Raw genomic sequence first — 22,792 nt, forward strand, 5'->3', positions numbered from 1 at the left:
ATAAATATTGGTGACACCATTCTATTGGTGTAACATAAAAAAATAAATGACTCAGAGGCTGATACTGGGGTTCAAACTTCAAGCTGAGTATCAGAAAAGCAAAGCAGCTGGCCACTAGCTTCTTAGGTTTACCTCAGGCTGATCCTGTCTCCAGGATCTCTCACCAAGCCTCAAACTGTAACCTCTCCTCAGTGTGGCTGGAGAATGAATCAATCCCTGAGACCTTGCTTCTGTTTTATATACTTCCCTAATGTTGGGATCAAGGTGTGAGCTATTTCTCGTTTAGGACTCACCGATAATGTGTCTATCTCTTAATCCTGAGTCCTAGGATTAAAGGTGTGTACCATCACCTCCTAGCTTCTGGTTGCTGAGATTAAAGGTATGTGCCTGGCTTCTATGGCTTGTGGCTGACTGCTTTCTGAATTCCCAGGCAAGCTTTAATAAATCATAAATAATATCTCACCACACATGGTTTCAAGTCTGGGCCAAATAAAGAAAGACTGATCGCTAGCATTCATGGTTTTCTGCTTCCGGATTGTGGATGTCATATATTCCACCAGCCGCCTTAAGTTCCTGCCACTGTGATTTCCCTGCTGTGATGGACTGTAGGCATCAACTGTAAACCAAAATAAACTCTTCTACAAAGTGAGTTCCAGGACAGCCAGGGCTGTGAAACCCTGTCTCAAAAAAGGAAGAAAAAGAGACAAAATAAACTCTTCAGCTGCCCCCCCCACACACACAAGGGTAGGTGGGTGGGGTGGTGGTAGTGGTTGTTGTACTGGGTGGTTTTGTGTGTCAACTTGACACAAGCTATGGAGTCATAAGAGTGGAAGGAGCCTCATTTTATCATTTAGAGATCAATGGGGGAGGGTCCAGCCCATGGTGGGTGGAGCCATCCCTGGGTTGCTAGTCCTGGTTGAGCAAGCCATGAGAAGCAAGCCAATAAATAACTCCCCTCCATAACCTCTGCTTCAGCTCCTGCCTCAGAATCCTGCCCTTACTTCCTTCAGTGATGAACAGCAATGTTGAAATGTAAGCCAAATAAACCCTTTCCTCCCTAACTTGCTTTTTGGTCATGTTGTTTCATTGCAGCAATAGAAACACTAATCAAGACAGCTGAAACCAGTGGACTTGGGTTCAGCTTTTAGCACCCAAATGGCAGCTCACAACTAGCTATAACTCCAGTTCCAGAGAATTAGATGCCCTCTTCTGGCCTTCATGGGCAACAGACATCCATGTGGTACACAAACACACATGCAGGACAAACATCCATACACATAGAAAATAATTTCCCCCCAAAAAAAGAAAAGAAAGAAAGAAAGAAAGAAAGAAAGAAAGAAAGAAAGAAAGAAAGAAAGAAATCCGGGCGTTGGTGGCACACGCCTTTAATCCCAGCACTCGGGAGGCAGAGGCAGGCGAATCTCTGAGTTTGAGGCCAGCCTGGTCTCCAGAGCAAGTGCCAGGATAGGCTCCAAAGCTACACAGAGAAACCCTGTCTCGAAAAACCAAAAGAAAAAATAATTTCAAAACTAAAAACCATTGGACCAGTTCTTAAGAGGACTGCTGAGTGGCAATTACCTAACCAAAAGAAAGAGCAAGAACAGGTTGCTTTCTCGTAGCATGAATGGAAACCATGGTGAACAGAATTGTCAATGAAGCCACCTTGTAGAATCCTGAATTTACAGAAAAATAAAAAGAATGGGCCATCAGAAAAATAGAAGCTTATTGGTGTTTCACATGTTATAAATCCCAGCACTTGGGAGGCAGAAGCAGGTCAATTTCTGTGAGTTTGAGGTCAGCCTGGTCTACAGAGCAAGTTCCAGGATAGCCATGGCTGTTACATGTAAAAACCCTGTCTTGGCTTTATAAAAAAAAAAAAAAAAAAAAAAAAAAAGAATTTGAGGCCATCCAGGAATACATAAGATTCAATCACAAAAAGAAAAAAAAAAGAAAAAAGAAAAATGAAAAAGAAAAAAGTCAGGATGAGCCACCAATAAATTTGTTTATCATTTGTGGAGGCCAGGTTAAGCCATCCACTTGTAGCATCAGAGAGCTATCCTAGTCACTTGTTAGGAAGACAGCAAATAGCCATGTGTATTCTGATGCTGTCCCTATGAGCACATTTGACATAAGTGTTCAGTGGCCTATTGGGTGACTTTCCAAGAAAACTGCCTAAACAGGAAAAGCATTATTTAGCTGAATCAACCAGATGCCAAGCATTTAAGCTGGAGACATAGAAGAGATAATAAATTGATAGTAGGAGGTTGGACTGCAGCTCAGTGATAGTGTTTGTCCACATGGGTGAGACCCTAGGATTAATCCCCAACTCTAGACAAAAAAAAAAAAAAATGACTACAAGATCAGCCAACACCGCAACAGACAGTACTAACTGGACTCAAGTGATAAACTGAGCCATCTCTCCAATCCCACCAAATTAATATTTAAGATTTATTATATATAGTGTTCTGTCTGTATGTACACCTGTATGCCAGAAGAGGGCACTAGTTATAGATGGTTGTGAGCCACCATGTGGTTTCTGGGAATTGAACTCAGGACTTCTGGAAGAACAGCCAGTGCTCTTAACCTCTGAGCCATCTCTCCAGCCCTCAGATTCATGTTTAATTGGGAGGGGGGGGGCGATAGTTTTTTTTTTTTTTTTTTCCGAGACAGGGTTTCTCTGTACAAGTAGCTTTGGAGCCTATCCTGGCACACTCTCTGGAGACCAGGCTGGCCTCGAACTCACAGAGATCCACCTGCCTCTGCCTCCCGAGTGCTGGGATTAAAGGAATGTGCCACCAACGCCCGGCGAATCCAAGTCTTTTATGAGAGCATTAAGCACTGTAGCCACTGAGCCATCTCTCCAGTCCTTAATCATGGTTTTTAGGCTACATGACTAGGTGTGTGGGGGGGGGGGGGTGCAGCCGTTACCCTAATCAATGAAGATTGACCCACCAATGACACAAAAGTTAGCAGAGCAAAGATGTAAAATAAGGTTGTAAGCAAATAGGAAGACTTTGAAGCCCAGAAAAGACTTAAAAAAAAAAAAGAAAAAGGAACAGAAAAAAGGACCCAGTTTCTTCTTTTTTTTTTATCTCAAGGTGTGTGTGTGTGTGTGTGTGTGTGTGTGTTTGCCTCTGTGTACATGCAGGTACATGTGCACAGAGGCCAGAAGAGAGTCTGGTGTCCTCCTCTGTCACTCTCTACCCATTCCTTCAGGGAGTGCCTGTATCTTTCATCCATCTATCCATCTATTTCTACCTACCTCCCTCTCTCTTCCTGGGTCTCAGGTCTTCTTGGCTAGGTTGAAAGCCAGCAAACTCCAACAAACTTCCCACCTCAGAGCTGGGGTTACAGGCACTTGCATAGATAGCTGGTTTGCCATTCGTGTTCTGGGATCCAGACTGTGGTCCTCATGATTCCAGAGCAAGAGTTTTTAACTGGTGAGCCATCTCTAGCTCCCTCCCATGCACCATTTCTTTCTAAGCTGTGTTAGATCTTCTAAAGTCACTGAAGAACAAGTAGCAATATGGAGTAAAAGATGGCATCCTGATCAGTACAGTGGTGCACTCCTATAATCCCAGCATTTCAGAACAAAGGAAAGTTCAAGCCCAGGCAGAGCTACGTAGGGAGTTCCAGGCTAGGCAGTTTACATAGAAAGTTCCATCCGTAGCTGCATAGCAAAATTCTATGTCAAATTAAAAAAAAAAAATGGAAATGCAAAGCAAACTGATGTTTTTCGAAAGGTCATTTTCAGCGAAGATTAGATTAGATTTTGGGTTGAGAGAAAGAGAAATTTGGCTAGCCCTGCAAAATGAAGATACATAGAGTATTGGCAGTGATACTTTCTGCATGTGGATGGTGTGTGGGAACCAGGGAAGACTTCCTAAAGGCAGTACTCTCCTGAGCTTTGTCTTAGCCAGGTCTGCAGAGAGAAGACAAATGAGGCAGGATAAGTACTTACACAGACTCTGGAGATCAAGGCTGTGTTTGCCACAGGTGGGGTATCTGAGGTCTACCAACTGAATCAGGACTCTGAAAGACGAATTAAGGCATATTATAGACTACATATAAAGAGAAATATCACCACCAGCAGGCGTAGTATTCAGAAACATACTATAGAAAGTGATTGGATTCTAAGGGCTCTTGGTAATGAATTAATTAATCCATGGGGTCATCACTGAAAGAGCTTTTGGCCTGGGAAGTGGTGGTGTGCACCTTTAATTCATCCATCCCCACTCACCCCCATAACAGAGACAGGCAGATCTCTGTGAGTTTGAGGCCAGCCTGATCTACAAAGTGAGTTCAAGTACAGCCAGGGCTGTTTCTCAGTGGAGAAACCTTGTCTTGAAAAGAAGAAAAAGGAAAGGAAAAAAAAAGAAGAAGAGGAAGAAGCTGGATCCATCTGGAAGAAGTGGGTAACTGGAGTCATAATTTGAAGCATTAACTTGCCTTGGCTCTGCCCTCTCTCTGCTTCCTGCTTGCCATGAAGCAAGCAACTCTATTCTACCTCACAGACTTATAATCATGGGGCCAGTTGACCACAGACTGAAACCATAAATCAAAGTAGATCTTTCCTCTCTTTAGTTGCTGTTTCTAAACTGTATCATCACAACAGTAAAACACAAGTGTATCATTTGAATAACACTCTAGGGCTATTAGCAAAGGCAAATACAAATTCTCTGAAGAGGGGAAACTAACGGCTAGAGAAGTAGCTCAGTGGTTAGAGCACAGCTCTTGTTGAGGGCCTGGGTTTGATTCCCAGCATCTGTATTGCAGAGCTCTCAACCCCCTGCAATTCTGTCTCCAAGGGATCCAATGCCCTCTTCAGACTTCTGTGGAACACTTACACGTGCACATATTCCCTACAAACACATAATTTAAAATAAAACAAGTTTTAGGGAGAGAAAAAAAAGAGGAAACTAAGCATTTATGAAACGTTGAAAGAAATAATTTTTTGTTTATTTAGATAGGATCTTGTACAAGCCATGAACGCACTATCCTCCTGCTTCACAAGAACTGACATTTCAGGCACGAAATAACCCCAAAACCGTATTTATTTCTTCTTACTCTTCCACCTTATGCATGCATGTATGCATTTATTTATTTATTTATTTATTTATTTATTTATGTCTATGCATTTTTTTAGCCAGAGCTCAGGGTTTCCCTGTGTAGCCCTGGCTGTCCTGGAACTTACTCTGGAGACCAGGCTGGCCTCCAACCCAGAGATCTGCCTGCCTCTGCCTCCCAAGTGCTGGGATTAAAGGCATGCACCACTATACCATACAGAAATCTCCATAATTTCCTAAAAGTATCTCAATGACCTAGGTGCAAGCATGAGGGTGACGTGCATTCAATTCTTTTAAAGATGTATTTATTATGTATGCAGTATGTTGTACCACAGAAGAGGGCACCAGATCTCATTATAGATGGTTGTGAGCCACCATGAAGGTGCTGGGAATTGGAAGAGCAGCCAGTTCTCTTAACCTCTAAACCAGACCATTTATTTTTGTTTGTTTGTTTGTTTGTTTGAGATAGGGTTTCTCTGTGTAGCTTTGGAGCCTGTCCTGGCACTCGCTCTGGAGACCAGGCTGGCCTTGAACTCACAGAGATCCGCCTGCCTCTACCTCCTGAGTGCTGGGATTAAACGTGTGGGCCACCAATGCCCAACATCAGACCTTTTTTTTTTTTTAAGGTTTATTTATTTTATATGCAGTCTGCATTACTGTATGCCTGCAGGCCAGAAGAGGGCACCAAATTGCATTATAGATGGTTGTCAGCTACCAATGTCATTACTGGGAGTTGAACCAGGGCCTTATGGAGGAGTAGCCAGTACTCTTAACCTCTGAGCCATGTCTTCAGCCCCAAGGGCAATCATTATCTTTTCTTCTTCTTCTTCTTCTTCTTCTTCTTCTTCTTCTTCTTCTTCTTCTTCTTCTTCTTCTTCTTCTTCTTCTTCTTCCTCCTCCTCCTCCTCCTCCTCCTCCTCCTCCTCTCTTCCTTCTCTTCTTTTCTTCTTCCTTCTTCTCTTCTTCTCCTCCTCCTCCTCCTCCTCCTCCTCCTCCTCCTTCTCCTCCTCCTTCTTCATCTTTTGTTTTTTCAAGACAGGTTTCTCTGTGACTTTGGAGGCTGCCTGGAACTAGCTCTTGTAGCCCAGACTGGTCTCGAACTCACAGAGGTCTGCCTGTTGAGGGCGATCTTCTAAATTCACATAAAGAGCTGGTTATGAGGGTTGCTCTTGGTTGTCTGGTTCTGGATTCAACTAACATATAAGCTGTTGAACACACTTGTGTGCTCTTCCTCCTGCCCCCTATGCTCTGAGACATAGTCTCATGTGTACCTCTGGCTATCCTGGAATTCCCTATCTAGACCAGGTTGGCCTTGAACTCGCAGAGACCTTCTTGTCTCTACCTCTTGAGTGCTAGATTGAAGGCCTGAATCACCATTACATTGGGCTGTGAGGGAGCCTCTTGACCAGTTTAACTCAAGTGGGAAGACTCACCCTAAATGTGGGGAGTAACTTCCAGTGGCAGCCCAGATAAAATGGAAGTTCACGAAATTCTTGCTGTCTTATCTACTTGCCTTCATTGTGCTGGCAACTTCATCTACCCTGGGGCATTTTGCTCTCCCTCCACAGCAGCTGCCATTCTTTGCCATTCTTTTGTTTCAGCGGCAGGCTGAACAAAATGGCTGACAGGGCAGAGGACAACCTGAAGCTCCTCCAGGTAACTTACAGCCTTGGAAACTGCTGCCATGGCTGATGGCTAGTCAATGTATATAAATGCTATTGATATAGCCAGATAGAAACTGTTTTGAGACTTCTGAAGAAAGGGCAACATATTTAAGCATAGATCTGTTCAAATTCTGGATGCTCATATTTCAAGGATTGACTATGAAAGACCCTCGGATCAAGGAGTCTCCACAAATCGGACGGTCCCCCCCACCCAAAACTCAATGTCCAGGCCAACTGATGTAAAAATAAGAGGCAAGTTTATTACGGGACGTTTGTACAAATGGGCCTCCCAGTCCAGCAGACAAAGGAAGCCCCATTCCTCAAAAGCAGGCTTCTTTTATAGGGAGAAACCTCAAGGTTTTTAGGGAGGGAAGGGGGTTCGGGTATGTGACCAGAGTCACAGGTCCTTTGGAGGTCTCTTATCTTTGGGGCGGGATGGTCTCCTGACTCACCATTTGGGTCAACAGCCCACAGAATGTGCTAATCCTTCTTGTCTGAGCAAACAGTATTTGCAGCTATCTCTTTGGTTTCTCAGGGGCTCTCTTTTGTCAGCTGTTGTTACATTAAGCGGTGGGATAGTCTGTTCTTATCTTCATGACCCCAGAGCAGGGTGGCCTTCTGGAAATTCTTGGTATATAGTTAGGCTATCTTATGGCCTTGTAAGGGAGTTATTGTAGCCGGCTAGCAAATTCCAGGGACTCTTGAGACCTTGATTAGATTTCTAAGTCAGGTCGCCCTGCTTTTAGTGTGGGAGGTTTTTCTAAGCCTCCTTATTTTATTTCTTTGTTAATTTTTAAGTCCTTCAACTATAGCTACTATGTTAGGAGAAATTTCAATTAAGGATTTTTCTTTTCAGCAAACTGATCACAACCTAGGTAAAAGGAGAAATGTAAGAAGTATGCAAGTTATGAATGAACGGTGTGGCCACATCTGGATGCGTGATATGATTGTGAATTTATGAATTCGGATGAATGGAAATGCCTAAATTGCCTTGGATATGATTAGAGAGATATTTACATTGCCTCGGATATTGTTTAAAAAAATATCAAAATCACTTTAATATGGTCAAAAAGAGCATCCAGTCAGTCAGTCAATGTCTTAACAGGAAAATAAATGATTTGAGCCCTAGGAGATAGTCAATAAAAAAGTTAGCAAAAAAGCCAGGTGTTGGTGGCGCACACCTTTAATCCCAGTACTCGGGAGGCAGAGGCAGGTGGATCTCTGTGAGTTCGAGACCAGCCTGGTCTACAAGAGCTAGTTCCAGGACAGCCTCCAAAGCCACAGAGAAACCCTGTCTCGAAAAACCCAAAAAAAAAAACAAAAAAAAAGTTAGCAAAAGCCTATAGCATTAGCTTAGAGACATGAGGAATCTATGGATGATTCTATAAAATTTGGCAGATGAAAGGATACAGATCTTCCTAAATTTATATGGTTAAAAAAGGAAAATCTAGAAAATAAAAGTTGATAGATAATTTTATTTTTTATTTTTATTTTTATTTTTCGAGACAGGGTTTCTCTGTGTAGCTTTGGAGCCTATCCTGGCACTCGCTCTGGAGACCAGGCTGGCCTCAAACTCACAGAGATCCGCCTGCCTCTGCCTCCCGAGTGCTGGGAATAAAGGCGTGCATCACCAACGCCTGGCGATACATAATTTTAAAAAGGGTTTATGAAAAGCCTCAGGAGAGAGCCATCTTGTTAGATTCACAACTTGAATATATCTTTGTAAATACAAATTAGGCCAGGTCAGCTAAGATGCAAATGAGGTCTTATCACCTTGTCAGCTTCGAAGGTTAGATTCGAAAAGGCTACTCAGAAACTTTAAATAAATCTTAAAAATTGTTTGGGACATATGCTGTATTCTAAAGAAATTAAGGCTTAATAGATAGCAATTGAAAAAGATAGTTTAAAATCTTTAAATGAGGTTTTTTAGAAGTTGTTATAAAATATTCATTGATTAAGTACATTTTTGGGACATCTAAACTGATTTAAATCCTTTAAATAAGATTCTAAGCCAGGAGTTGGTGGCACACGCCTTTAATCCCAGCACTCGGGAGGCAGAGGCAGGCGGATCTCTGTGAGTTCCAGGCCAGCCTGGTCTCCAGAGCAAGTGCCAGGATAGGCTCCAAAGCTACACAGAGAAACCCTGTCTCAAAAAACCAAACCAAAACAAAACAAAACAAAACAAAAGATTCTATAAGGAGATAATGATCCAAATGTACCCAAACAACTAACTAAGAAGGTAGACAAGTTCTATAATTAGAAGAGGCTATTCAGCAACAACAAATATATTGTATTGACTATGCAAAACCATGGGAAGCTTATGTGCTCCCCACAAAGCATAGTCCAACTTCTGTTCTATGGCAGAAGAAACCATTACGATGGTTATGCCTCCAGTCTTAATATTAAACCCTTATTTTAAAGTAATAGCCTACATGATACAGAAATGCCATATAGAGTCTAAAAAATATTTTAGGAGAGAACCAAATATGATACATGTCCCTTATGCCAAGCAACAGTTTAATTGGTTGTTTCAGAACAATGATTCCTTAGCGATTGCCTATACTCAGTTTTCAGAAAGAATTGATAATCAGTTTGCAGCTTATAGGCTGTTACAATTTACTCTGATACATTTTTGTGTTTCCAAAATTGTAAAAAACAATCCTATAAAAACAGCTATGTTAGTTTTTATTGATGGCTCATCCAATGGAAGAGCAGCCGATATTATTGATAAAAAGGAATAGATGGAGCAGACAGCTCTGGCTTCAGCTCAAATAGTCAAATTGGGAGCTGTTACAATGTTCTTTCAGGTCCTAATAAATAATTCATTTAATTAATATGCCTACAGTCACTATGTCTTTAAGGCTCATAAGATAATAGAGACAGTTCCATACATAGGACCCAATAATATTCAGGTTAGAATATTATTTAAACAAATTCAAAATGTTATTCACCTAAGAGAATTAACATGGTTTATGGGTCACTCTGGGAACCTATTAAATAGGCCTTTCCCTAATTATTAGCCAAATAGAATGAGTTAACTGATTAACAAAATTGGTTGATTTGCCTTAAATAGAGAAAGCTCAACAGTCTTATAACTTTCTTCATCAAAATAACAAAAGTCTAAAAAAACTATTTGGCTTAACCAGAGAGACAGCTGGTCAAATCATCAAACACTGTGAAATATGTCCACAATATGGCTATGGCTAATTTAGGGGTGAATCCTTGAGACCTGCTCCCCAACTATTTATGGCAAATAAGATGTGACTCACATCACAGAGTTTGGCAAATTAAAAATGTCCATGTGGCAATTAACACGTATTCAGGTTTATTTATTTATTCATTCATTCATTCATCCACCCATTAATTTATTTATTCACTTGTTTACATTATTGAGTATACATTGATGAGGAAGGGATATGGTGTGGACTACCACTGGGTGAACATTGCCATTTGACAAAGTTCCAACATTTCAGCATTGCAGACAGATCATGCTTGTCCAGCACCTTTTTAACTTTCATTCCTAACTGTTCTCGATATCATCAATGCTTTTCCCTCTGGGAAATTCAGGGCAGAGAGAAAAAAAAAAAAAAAAAAAAAAAAAACGTGTATAGTGGTTGATAGCCTAGACTCTCAAAACAAAATCCCCGACACCAGTGAACCAAGAATTCCCACTGGGCCCTCCTAAAGAACGCCAAGAACAGAGCCTCAAAAACAAAAACAAAAAACAAAACAAAGAAGCCTGTGATCTGTGATGACTGGTGCCTGTTGTTACATTTCTGACCACAAGCCACTGAAAGACCCCCAACTCAAGCCTAGCCTGATACCCACCAGTTCACACACAGAGCTCTGGGACAAAGAAATGGTCGGTCATGATGAGCAGTCTCTGGAAATTGTTATCATTACCAGTTTCTGTTAGCTTCAACAGCTGTCTGGTTTCTAAAAATTGTTATGGGTTACCCAGGTCCAGGGCACCCAAGTTTTGAAAATAAGTATAAGTCATTCTGTTCCCAGAAAAAACAAAACATAAACAACAACAACAACAACAAAAAACTAGCTGTCCTATGGACTTGCAGGTGTAAAAACCAAAATAACATTCCAAAGCCCTTGTGGGCAAAAAAATTGTAAGTTCAGTTCCAAGCCAATCAGTAAGTAAATGACGTATGTATGTATGTATGTATGTATGTATGTATGTATGTATGTATGTATGTTATAGCCAATATGTTTTCCTACTCCTGCCTAGTGACCAAAAAGACATAAAAACTGCCTGCTTTGGGGCTGAAGATATGGCTCAGGGGTTAAGAGCACTGACTGTTCTTCCAGAGGTTCTGAGTTCAATTCCCAGCAACCACATGGTGGCTCACAACCATCTGTAATGTGATCTGGTGTCCTCTTCTGGCAGGCACTGCATACATGATAAATAAATAAATCTTAAAAAACAAAACAAAACAAAACTGCCTGCTTTGGAAACTCGGGGTCGTTCTCTTTCCAGGGAACGATCCCAAGGCATTGGAGTAACATCCTTTTGCTTTTGCATTGAACTTGTGTCCTGTGAGTGACTCTGTGGGGTGGGTGCGTCTCCCGGAGTTGTACTTCACTTCTGGGTCCAACACCACTCGCACAGTTCATATTCCCCTCCCATTGAATTCTAGGTGTAACTATAACCTAAGGTGGGATCATTTCTTAATGAAATGCTTGCTATCAGCAGAATCCTGATCCACCCCGCCTCCCCAGACTCTACACAACCTCTTAGGATCTGTATCCCTCGAGTGAAGCAGGAGTCTTCCTTTTTAGGTTGGGGTGATGAAGTTTCTTCCTCTTCTTTTGCATGTCGACGACGGGCTGGCTGGCGTATATAGTCAGTCCCAGGGGCAGGCGGGTCTCTTCAATATTGTCCTGGAAGTTATCCTTGGTGGCGGTTTGCATGATTGCCATGTGCTTCCTGAGAGACCTGCACACTCCATTCATGAAGCTCTGGGTAGAATCAGCCGCTGCTGAACCTATCTGCCCATCATTACTGACTGGTGATAACATTCTTCGATGACATCTGTTGATGACATTGTGTGTTCAGGTTTCTCAATGGCCACTCCACAAACAGGAAAAGCCACCAGATATGTTATAAGTCACTGTTTAAGATGTTTTACTTACATGGGAATGCCAAAAGTAATAAAAACAAATAATGAGTTTGGATATACTAACAAAGCTTTCCAGCAATTTTGTACTCAATAAAAAATTGATCAAAAAACATATATTCCTGCCGGGCGTTGGTGGCGCACGCCTTTAATCCCAGCACTCGGGAGGCAGAGGCAGGTAGATCTCTGTGAGTTCGAGGCCAGCCTGGTCTCCAGAGCGAGTGCCAGGATAGGCTCCAAAGCTACACAGAGAAACCCTGTCTCAAAACAAACAAACAAACAAACAAACAAACAAAAAAACCACCCCCCCCAAAAAAAAACATATATTCCTGCAGAGCGGTGTGGCACACACCTTTAATCCCAGCACTCCAGAGGCAGAGGCAGGCAGATCTCTGTGAGTTCGAGACCAGCCTGGACTACAATACAAGAGCTAGTTCCTAATCGAGAAGCGAGCAGGAGCACGGGGCGAGTCGAGGAGTCCAGCCGAGCAACCGCCTCCACGCCTTCAGCGAGAGCCCCGGCCAGGGGCCCCACACAACGCGCCCGGGCTTGCCTCCGCATCAGGCCCGGCGGGCAGCGCTAGGCAGCCAGGAGGAGGGCGAGCAAGAGAGCGCCGGGAGGAGGCAGCCGGAGCAAGCGGGCGCGGCGCGTGTGGCGTGAGGGGAAGCCGCTGGCCGCCCCCTTGGCCGTCCCTTCGCTCCCCCTCCCCGCTCCCCGCCCTGACCGCGGAGGGCACCATGTCCTCGCCGATTACTGGCCAAAACCAGTAAAAAGTAGCTCAACTCCAACCACGACGGGGCCGATGAGACCTCAGAAAAAGAACAGCAAGAAGAAATTGAACACATTGACGAAGTACGAAATGAAATAGACTTAATGAACAAGCCAGTGAGGAAATTTTGAAAGTAGAACAAAAATATAACAAACTCCGCCAGCCACTTTTTCAGAAGAGGTCAGAATTGATCGCCAAAATCCCAAATTTTTGGGTAACAACATTTGTCAACCTTCCCCAAGTATCTGCCCTGCTTGGGGAGGAAGACGATGAAGAGGCTCTGCATTACTTGACCAGAGTTGAAGTGACAGAATTTGAAGACATTAAATCAGGTTACAGAATAGATTTTTATTTTGATGAAAATCCTTACTTTGAAAATAAAGTTCTCTCCAAAGAATTTAATCTGAATGAGAGTGGTGACCTGGCACCAAAGTCCACGGAGATCAAATGGAAATCTGGAATGGATTTGACAAAACGCTCAAGTCAAACACAGAAAAAGGCCAGCAGGAAGAGGCAGCACGAAGAGCCAGAGAGCTTCTTTACCTGGTTTACTGACCTTTCTGATGCAGGTGCAGATGAATTAGGAGAGGTCATCAAAGACGATATTTGGCCAAACCCCTTGCAGTACTATTTGATTCCTGATATGGATGATGAAGAAGGAGAGGCAGAAGATGAGGAGGAGGAGGAGGAGGAAGTGGAGGAGGAGGAGGAGGAGGAGGAGGAAGGCTTGGAAGATATTGACGAAGAAGGGGATGAAGATGAAGAAGATGAAGATGATGACGAGGGGGAGGAAGGGGAGGAGGATGAAGGCGAGGATGACTAGCACAGAAGACTGATGGATTCCAACCCTCTTTTTTATTTTCTTTTATTTTCAATTTTCTCCAGTCCCTGGGAGCAAGTTGCAGTCATTTCCCTCCCCTCCCCAATCCCTCTTGTGCTCAGTTGCCCTGTTTTTGAGGTCTCTTCTCAACACCATGGTTCTCAACTTATTTGGGGGGAAATACCTTGAGCGAAATACAACGAGAAAAGAATCTCCACTCTTCTGTTCTAAATTCATTTTTATCCTCATCTCAAACTATGGATTCAACACCGCTAATGTGCTCTGTGGGGGGGAAAAGAAAAGCCCTCTGGCTCCCTGGGCTCTGCAGGAGACTGGGGGTGCTAGGCCCCTGTGTAGTAGTGCATAGAATTCTAGCTTTTTTCCTTTCTCTGTATATTAGGCTCAGAGATTACACTGTGTCTCTATGTGAATACAGACAATTAGCATTTACCAACATGTATCTGTCAACTTTCTCTTGTTTAATAAAATGAAAAAAAAAAACAAAAAAGGGGGGGTTAGAAGGTCAGCAAGGGAGGGTTTGAGGTGTCTGGGGGGGTTAGTGGGCATTGTGACAACATGGCTTCTCCTTTGGCATGTTTAATTGTGATGTTTAACAGACATCCTTGCAGTTTAAGGTGACACTTTTAAAATTCTCACCTAACAATGACTTGAGCCCTGCGACTCAATGGGAGAATCAACAGAACCTGTAGGGTTTTATTTGGAAATGACATTCTCTGTTGTAACTTTATTTTTTAATTTTTAATTTTTTTTTGGTTTTCATTGGAAGGAAAAAGATGCTCATTTTTAAATGTTAAAGTGTACAAGTTGCTTTGTTACAATAAAACCAATGTGTACACACACACAAAAAAAGAGCTAGTTCTAGCCGGGCGTTACTGGTGCATGCCTTTAATCCCAGCGTTCGGGAGGCAGAGGCAGGCAGATCTCTATGAGTTCGAGACTAGCCTGGTCTACAAGAGCTAGTTCCAGGATAGCCTCCAAAGCCACAGAGAAACCCTGTCTCAAAAAAACCCAAAAAACCAAACCAAACCAAAACAAAAACATATTCCTTATATATCCCCAAGGACAAGGAATAAAAAATCGGCCCATAATGCCCTAAAAACACAGCTTCTAAGATAAAAAGGGGGGAGCTGTGCCCCCAGTCTCCACATGGTGAATTTAAAAATGCACTGTTTATCTTAAACTTTTTAAATGTGGATGCCAATAAGCAATCTGTTGCAGGCAGATTCTGGCATAACAGAACTCGAGTGAATTTCGTTCAGGTCAAATGGAGAGATAAATAGAGGGGACCAGACCCCGTAATTATTTGGGGTTTGAGAGCATGCCTATGTTTTCTCAAAGGTGGAGAATGAGGTGTGCTGGCTGCTGGAGTGGTTGATGAGATGCATGGAGCAGAGAGGAATTGGACCTGGGCCCACAGGAGACCATCTGAACCAGATGGAGTGAAACACTGGACCTGTATTCCTAAACTTTGAGTACATCCGACCTACAGGAGGAAGAAAGGAGATATACCCAGTTCCAGTTTTGAGATGCTTTCCAGAGTCTCAGCCTCCCTACAGACAGACTACATTCACCTCTCTGAATCCATGAGTGCTCATCCTGGAGCAGACTAAGAACTCGACAAAAAACAGTTTGCTTTCTGGCCACAAACACACACAAAACTGTTTTGCCAGTTTTCCCGTTGGGAAAAAGGACCCATTTAGGACAGTCGGATACTGGCATGAACCAGAGTGGCAGAAGCTCCTTCACAATGCTTTAAACAAGACAGGGACAAAAGACCTGTCTTTTAGTTAACTTTTCTTTTAAGATTTATTTATTATTATGTATACAGTGTTTTGTCTGCATGTATGCTTGCAGCCTAGAAGAGGGCACCAAATCTCATTATAGATGGTTGTGAGCCACCATGTGGTTGCTGGGAATTGAACTCAGGACCGCTGAAAGAGCAGTCAGTGCTCTTAACCTCTGAGCCATCACTCCAGCCCCTATTTTCATTTTATAAGAAGGGTTATGACATAATCTGGCAAAGCTACAGGTAGTCACAGAGGCAGTCCTAGGAATAAAACCTTTCATACAGACCAATCCCAGGCTTGGTTAAAACTTGTTAGCTTCTTTCCTAAAACCCTCTCTTTCCTCTCCTCACATGACCTTACTTCTAATAAACATTTATTTACTTTCTTTGGTTTTTTTTTCTTTCTTTCTTTCTGAGACAGGGTTTCTCTGTGTAACAGCCCTGGCTGTCCTGGAACTCTGGAACTCACTCTGTAGACCAGGCTGGCCTTGAGCTCACAGAGATCCACCTCTGCCTCTCTGCTTCTGCCTCTGCCTCTGGAGTGCTGGGATTAAAGGCATGCACCACCACCACTTTCGTAAACATTTAATTTTAAAGCACTAGAAACAGCTTAGTTCTTACCACCCTGGTTTGTGATATGTATACAGGAGAAAAAGCTGTACCCCACGCAGTCCACTGTCGGTTTTCTGTCATGAAGAAACAATATAGCCCTTATACATAACCCACTTATTGTTTTGTATATTTGGCTTGATTATTGATTGAATTATGTCCTTTGAATCAGAAGGCAAAATAGTGTCCTGCTTAAGTCAGAAGATGAGGTCTTATCCAGCATTGTCAATAATTTGCTGTGTACTTTGGCAAGAAACTTAACTTAGTTTTTTTCTCTCAGGTTAACTATTATCGAGATAAAAATCATAGAACGTTAAAACTGGCAGAGCCTTCAGAAAATTACACAACAAAATTCCTTTATTTCATGGAAAGATTAAGTGATTCATTCCAACTACCTATTCAGTTAACTTTCCTAGGCATTACAGACCAGTATCTTTTCTATGCATCGTGTTTTCATGTTTTCCCTCACTGTTGTTCCAAGAAATATCTGAGAAAAAATGAAAGTAATAAACAAATACAAAGCTATTTTTACAAAGTCAGATAATAGTGTTAACATTAGCAGGCACTGTAATCTTAAAAGTTTACTGGAGTGTGTGCTCCAGTTCTCTTGCACAATTTAAAAATTAGAAGTTATGCCGGGTGGTGGTGGCGCATGCCTTTAATCCCAGCACTCCAGAGGCAGAGGCAGGTGGATCACTGTGAGTTCGAGACCAGCCTGGTCTACAAGAGCTAGTTCCAGGACAGCCTCCAAAGCCACAGAGAAACACTGTCTCAAAAAATCAAAAAAAAAAAAAAAAATAGAAGTTATGAAGGCTATATAGGGAAATACCCTCAAGCACACTAATATCCTCTCAATCAGTGTTTACCGGTCTTTTCCCACTTTGCACATTTCTGAAGGAAACATTTACAATAAAAATGTGCCGTTCCATTTCCCGCTTATATAAACATATTTGTCTAATTTACAGAACTTCTTTCCAGGCCACTGCCCTAAACAACGGGCTGCGACCTGCAAAAAACCACAGTCGCAGGGGAAACTCCAAGTCCCGAAATGCTCGTCCGCCTATCTGCACCGCCTGTTCGCAAGGACGACAGTTCCATCTGGGAGTTGTAGTCATCTGAGCCTGTATTTCTGGGCTTTGGGACAGAGGGATGATCCCAGAAAACTACTACTCCCAAGAGGCCATGCGCGCCCTTCCCGCCCCGCCGTCGCCGTGCTCCGCCCCCGGCAGCTCCTCCCTCGCTGGGCTGCGCTGCTCATGCCTTCCTGTTGGTCCGAGCTGGGAGAAGTTCACTCTGATCAGCTGATTCCAACTGACAACAAGAGAGGAGGAAGCCTGGAAGGCAGCAGAGGAGGAGGGGGCGGAGATGTTGCTGAGGATGGATTCGTCGGGGCAATAGAGCAGCCTGGGTCCCGTCGGCACCCCGCGTCCCTCACATCGCCTTGCTGCGGCCAAGCTACTCCGGGTGGGCTCTGTGGGCCACGACGGGCTCCACGGGCAGGGCGGGGGCAGTTCGGCCCATCCACGGGCGAGCGCTGGTCCCGGGGCTCCAGTCGCTCCTAGGAGGAAGGGGGGACGGGTGCGGCTCGGGTGGGGGTGGGGTGGCATAAACAATGGATTCGGCTGCGGGATGTGCGGGTGTAGGGGAGATTTGGGGGGCCTTCTTTGTTCTTCGGCTCCGCTGCCACCCCTCGGGTTGTGGCGGCGGTGTCCGGGAACGAGGTGGTGGTGAGGAACCCGGGACTGGAGAGAGGCGTCGAGGTGGGGGACCCGAGGGAGCAGATTGTTTGCTTGGCCTGGTGTAGGGGTCAGGTATTTTGAAGGCTGATTTTCTGTTTTTCTCAGTAATGACAAGTTTTGATTTTTGTTTCTCTTTTGCGAGCTGGCTGTGCACGTATGAGGTTAGGGTGTAAATAGTGTCCCCAGGTTACTTCATAGCCTTCCTTGTTTATCTGAAGATCAGATGGAATGATTGATTACTGTAAGGGAGGAGTGAATTATCTGAAAGGAGGACTTTACACTTTGTTGTGCTGTTGGAATAGAAGGCAAAGCTAGGATGAATTAGGAGTATAATTACATGAAGAAGTGACCCAAATCCCCTTTTCTGTCTCCCCACTTTTTTTTTTTTTTTTTTTTTTGCCTTTAAAATTATTTTAAGTTAGGTTTTGAGTGTCAAGAGAAAATGATTTGTTTTGACTGACTATAGGGCCTGACTGTCCTGTGCACCAGAGTACAGGACTTCTGCCTCCTGTTGCTCCCAGCTCTCTTGCTCTAGACAGAGAAATAAGGGACAAAAAAGAAGCATGGTAGTAGTTTTAGTTTTTGAACGTGAAATTGAGACTGTTGTTGCTAACTTGAGTCCTTAGTAGACCTTTACCTGTTCAGCAATCCTCATACAAGGATAATTGGGTTTGTCTAGGTTTTTGAGGGAAGTCTAAAGTTTATTGTTATATTTAGCTTTTTAAAGACTGCCTTCTCCACTTCTCACATATAAGGACCAGGTGCAAAGGGCTAGCCTCCAAAGGACTGTTTGTTTAGTGATTTTTGAATCAGAATTTAGTAAAAGGATCAGAGCATTGTGCCAACAACAAAGCTACAAAATCTTCTAGAGGCTCTGGGCCTAGGAATGTTTTGTGGTTGGTATATGTTTCTTTTGAGACAGCGTCTCTCTAGGTAGCCCTGGCTGGCCTGGAACTCACAGAGGTCCACCTGCCTCTGCCTCCCACGTGCAGATGCCTGTAGGCTGGTTTTTTTTTTTTTTTTGTTTGTTTGTTTGTTTTGGGGGGGGAATAAAATGGTTTGTGGGTAGTTCGGTAGCCTTGCTTCAGCCTTTTGAGTCACAGGCGTACCACCATAGCTAGCATGGTGATTGTTTTTACGAGGAAGATCCTTAATCATCATTTTGAGATGAAAATTTCTAGTACTGGAATAAGCCATTGTAAGTTTTATGAGCAAGAACTAGAGTCCTCGAAGTAGACTGGCATTTAGGTGTTCTTTTTGTTTGTTCATTTTAAGGTGGACTTCTCCTTTTTTTTTCCAGATGAGTGAAACCTTCTTCCCCTATTTTAGTGAGCTCTTGAAATTGGCTCAAGGTTCATGTATATGGAACAGCTCCTCACCACTTTATTTCATCACTATGACTCTGTGGCTGAGGCCTAACTGATGAGCCTGCCTTTGTGAACGTAGCAGACCTCTCAGCGTGCATCAGAGACCACAGCTTTCTCTGTCCTTTGCGTTGGATGAAACCTTCCAACCCAGTCGACATTGCTGCTGCTGATACAGGAGACTTGGAGGCAGAGAGTTAAACATTTGAACATTTGTTGAGTGTGCTTAAGTTCCTAGCCAGACAGGTTTTCCTTTTTAAAGTGTTCACAACCTGTGGAAGCACTAGCCACCTTTTGACTTGAAGCGTTTGTCTTCCTTCATTCCTGCGAGAGTACAGTAGTGTGTGTTCCAGGGTGGGTGGTTTTTAGACGAGTCTAAGTTATGAGTGCCCAGACATCCCCAGCGGAGAAGGGCCTGAATCCGGGGCTCATGTGCCAGGAGAGTTATGCCTGCAGCGGGACTGATGAAGCTGTCTTCGAATGCGATGAGTGCTGCAGTTTGCAGTGTCTCCGCTGTGAGGAGGAGCTGCATAGGCAGGAGCGCCTACGAAACCATGAGCGGATAAGGCTCAAAGCTGGCCACGTCCCTTACTGTGACCCCTGCAAGGGTCCCAACGGGCATTCTCCAGGTGTTAGGCAGAGGGCAGCTGTGAGATGCCAGACCTGCAAAATCAATTTATGCCTGGAGTGCCAGAAGAGGACTCACTCAGGAGGTAACAAGAGGAGACACCCCATTACTGTGTACCATGTCAGCAAGGTCCAGGAACCCTCGGAGGGAGAGGAGATGGATGAGGAGACCAAGAGGAAGAAGATGACAGAGAGGGTTGTGAGCTTCCTCCTGGTAGATGAAAATGAAGAAATTCAGGTAAGTAACCTGCCATTACTGGACTCTTAGACTCCTGTTGTTTTGATCTTCTGCTGGGAGGTTGCTTCCCAAAAGTAAAAGCCAAGGGCTCAGTTGCCTAGAGGTATATTTATTTAGTTTTTTTGTTTGTTTTGTTTTGAGAAATTTTACTCCGTAGCTCAGCTGGCTTGGAACTCCCCAACAGTCCTCCTGCCTCAGCTTCTCAAGTACTGGGATTGTAGGTGTTTGCCTCTATGCCTGCCTTACTTTTTTTTCTTTTTTTTTTTTCTCTTCTCCCCCCTCCCATCCCCCTCTCTCTCTGGGTTTCTCTGTGTAACCCTGGTTGTCCTGTAACTCGCTTTGTATAACAGACTGGCCTCAGACTCACAGAGATCCTCCTGCCTCTGCCTCCTGAGTGTTGGAATTAAAGGCTTGCACCACCACTGCCTGGGCACATTTTGGTTTTTGAGACAGGGCCTATCCTAGTCGTTCCGGCTGGCCTTGATTCTGGTGATTCTCCTGCCTCAGCATCCTGAGGCACTGGGACTGTGGAGTAAGATTTAGCTGTTTACTAGCTGGATAATCTTGGGCCAGATTAGTTTTACTTTCCCCTGAGCCTTAGTTTCCTCATCTGTACAATGGGAACAGTGGTTGTGAGAATGAAATGAGACTGTGCAGGCTGTTGCCTACCAACACTAACAGTAGTAGTAGGAAGAACAGCTTAGAACAACGGTCTGCATGAGAGCACTTAGAAAACCAAGAATAATGTGACAGATAAGGGGGGGACTGTTTATCCTCAGTATTGAGGGTATTCTTTTAGTGGCCTCTTTTGGTTTTCTTATTCAAGCTTCTTAGTCCATTATCTGTTGCTGTAGCAAAATACGAGAGTCTGGATAACTTGTTTATGATGAATAAAAGGTCATTTTTCTCATAGGTCTAGAGGCTGGGAAGTGTATCTGAGCATGAGCATCTGAGGGTGTGTGTATGCATATCCTGCTCAAATGTCTTGGCTTGATAAGCGACCTCTCCCATCACAGGACTTCACTTAGATGACCTTGTCTCAATTACTTGTAGGGTCACCTTTGAAAACATTAGCATATGAATATGAGGAACAAGTGTGGGTGGAGCAGGGCAGGTTGTTGGTTTTGAGCAGTGGATTGCAGATGACCCAAGTTCCATTTCCAGCATTAATGTTAGGTGGCTTACAATGGCCTGTAATACCAGTTCCAGGGACCCAGCACACTCTGTGGGCCTCTAAGAACACCATGTGTACAAACCCATAACTACACATGAGTATACAGCATTTAAAACAGAGTTTCAGAGGAATACTCTAACCATGGTGACTTCTCATGTGTAGAAGCCAGTGAGGGCTTCCAGAATGCATAGAGAATCTTTGGTTTGTTCCCCACTTGGTGAGAGGATAGCAAGAGATAGGAGATATATAAACTAGTAAGTTCAAAGGTCATGTCCCTTAAGTGGGGAGGGAGATGGTGGTGGCCTGTGACCATCAGATGTGGGTAATGTTTTTTGTTTCTTTTCTTTCTGTCTTTTCTTTCTTTCTTTCTTTCTTTCTTTCTTTCTTTCTTTCTTTCTTTCTTTCTTTCTTTCTTTCTTTTTTTTTCTTGTGTTTTGAGACAGGGTTTTTCTATGTAACAGCCCTGGCTATCCTGGAACTCACTTTGTAGACCAGGCTGGCCTCGAACTCAGAGATCCTAGTGCCTCTGCCTGCTGAGTGCTGGGATTAGAGTCATGCACCACCATGCTCCCCCCCCCCAATACAATGTCTCTATGTAGGACTAGCTGTCTAGTAGAAATATTTCTAATCTGTAGAAATAGATTTACCTGCTTCTGCCTCTTAAGTGCTGGGGTTAAAGGCCAGTGCTGCCCTGCCCTGCTAGGGTAATATATTGTTAATAATCTTTTTTTTTTTTTTGATTTGGCTTTTAAAAAATCATGTGTCTGTGTGTCCCACTGCTTATGTATGGAGGTCCTTACAATTTTTAAGACTCAATTCTTTCCTCCTGCCGCGTTGGTCCCTGGGATTGAGCTCACTAGAGAAGCCATCTTGAGGCAGGCCCTTTGGTTGGCTTTAAGGGAAGACTGCTTCACTGTGGAAAATCATATCCGAGCTTGTGCTCACAGGCTGTGCAGCCACAGAGAGTTATTCCAGCTCCAGCAGTCCCTTACATCTCAACTTCATAGAACTGTCGAGAGGATTCAGAGACTAGGAGTGGAAAAGACTTATCCCAGGGCCTGGAACCTCATGTTCAGTACCAGTTTACTGTTGCCAGTACCCTGTGGTATTTGTGGCCCACTGACTTAGTACTTGTGGTGGTGATGACTCAGTCCCCAGAGGGAGGAACACCAATATAAGCCACCATTAGAGAAATTTCCCAATTATCCACTAAGTATTTTTTACCTCTACCTTTTTCCTATGTGGGTAAACTGATGGCAATGAATTACATCACAATTGCTGAATACTTTTCTAACACAGACTTCCCTTTATTGGTTTTAGAGGAACTAATAGAGTTAGGGAAGAATGACCCAGATCCCATTCTGCCTGCCTTGTCAGCAGTAATGTCTTCATTATGGATTATGCTCTAATTGGGCAGCTTTGTGGACTGAATATTTTATAAATGGAGCAGTTGGGTCTGGATAGTTCTTGTTTTTTCTGGTATAATGTCGGCCTCTGAAAGTCACAGTTCATGGTATTGACACTTTTCTAAAGTGAGAGGAAGATTTTTGAGGAACCGGTAATTTTCATGAATATTTAAATGTTCATGAATTAAAAACTTTGCTTGTACTTAAGGTACATGCTCATTTTAACCTAACATTTACCCTAAGCTTTGTGTGGGGGTAGAGTCCGGTGTATGTGTCTTTTTGCATGCTGAAGCTAGAGGTTGATCTTCAATTATTCTTGGAGACAGGGTCACTTGCTGGACGTAGAGCTTGCTATTTAAGCTAGACTGTCTGGCCTGAAA

At 43.4% G+C, this 22,792-nt stretch overlaps 1 protein-coding gene and 1 pseudogene across 1 annotated transcript in view; both read left to right on the forward strand.

The window, feature by feature from the left end:
• Positions 1-10,883: 10,883 nt before the first annotated feature.
• Positions 10,884-13,952, forward strand: LOC113836027 (annotated as a pseudogene).
• A 3,145-nt stretch (positions 13,953-17,097) lies between these two features.
• The window catches only part of Zfyve1 (zinc finger FYVE-type containing 1), a 54,142-nt gene continuing 48,447 nt past the window's right edge, over positions 17,098-22,792 (forward strand). Inside the window, exons 1-2 of the mRNA XM_027418447.2 lie at positions 17,098-17,328; positions 18,904-19,832. Coding sequence (XP_027274248.1) covers positions 19,350-19,832 — 483 coding nt within the window. The 5' untranslated portion in view covers positions 17,098-17,328; positions 18,904-19,349. The remainder of the gene's footprint in view (positions 17,329-18,903; positions 19,833-22,792) is intronic.

This window comes from Cricetulus griseus, chromosome 5, assembly GCF_003668045.3.
Source record: "Cricetulus griseus strain 17A/GY chromosome 5, alternate assembly CriGri-PICRH-1.0, whole genome shotgun sequence".
In the NCBI taxonomy this organism is placed as follows: Eukaryota; Metazoa; Chordata; class Mammalia; order Rodentia; family Cricetidae; genus Cricetulus; species Cricetulus griseus.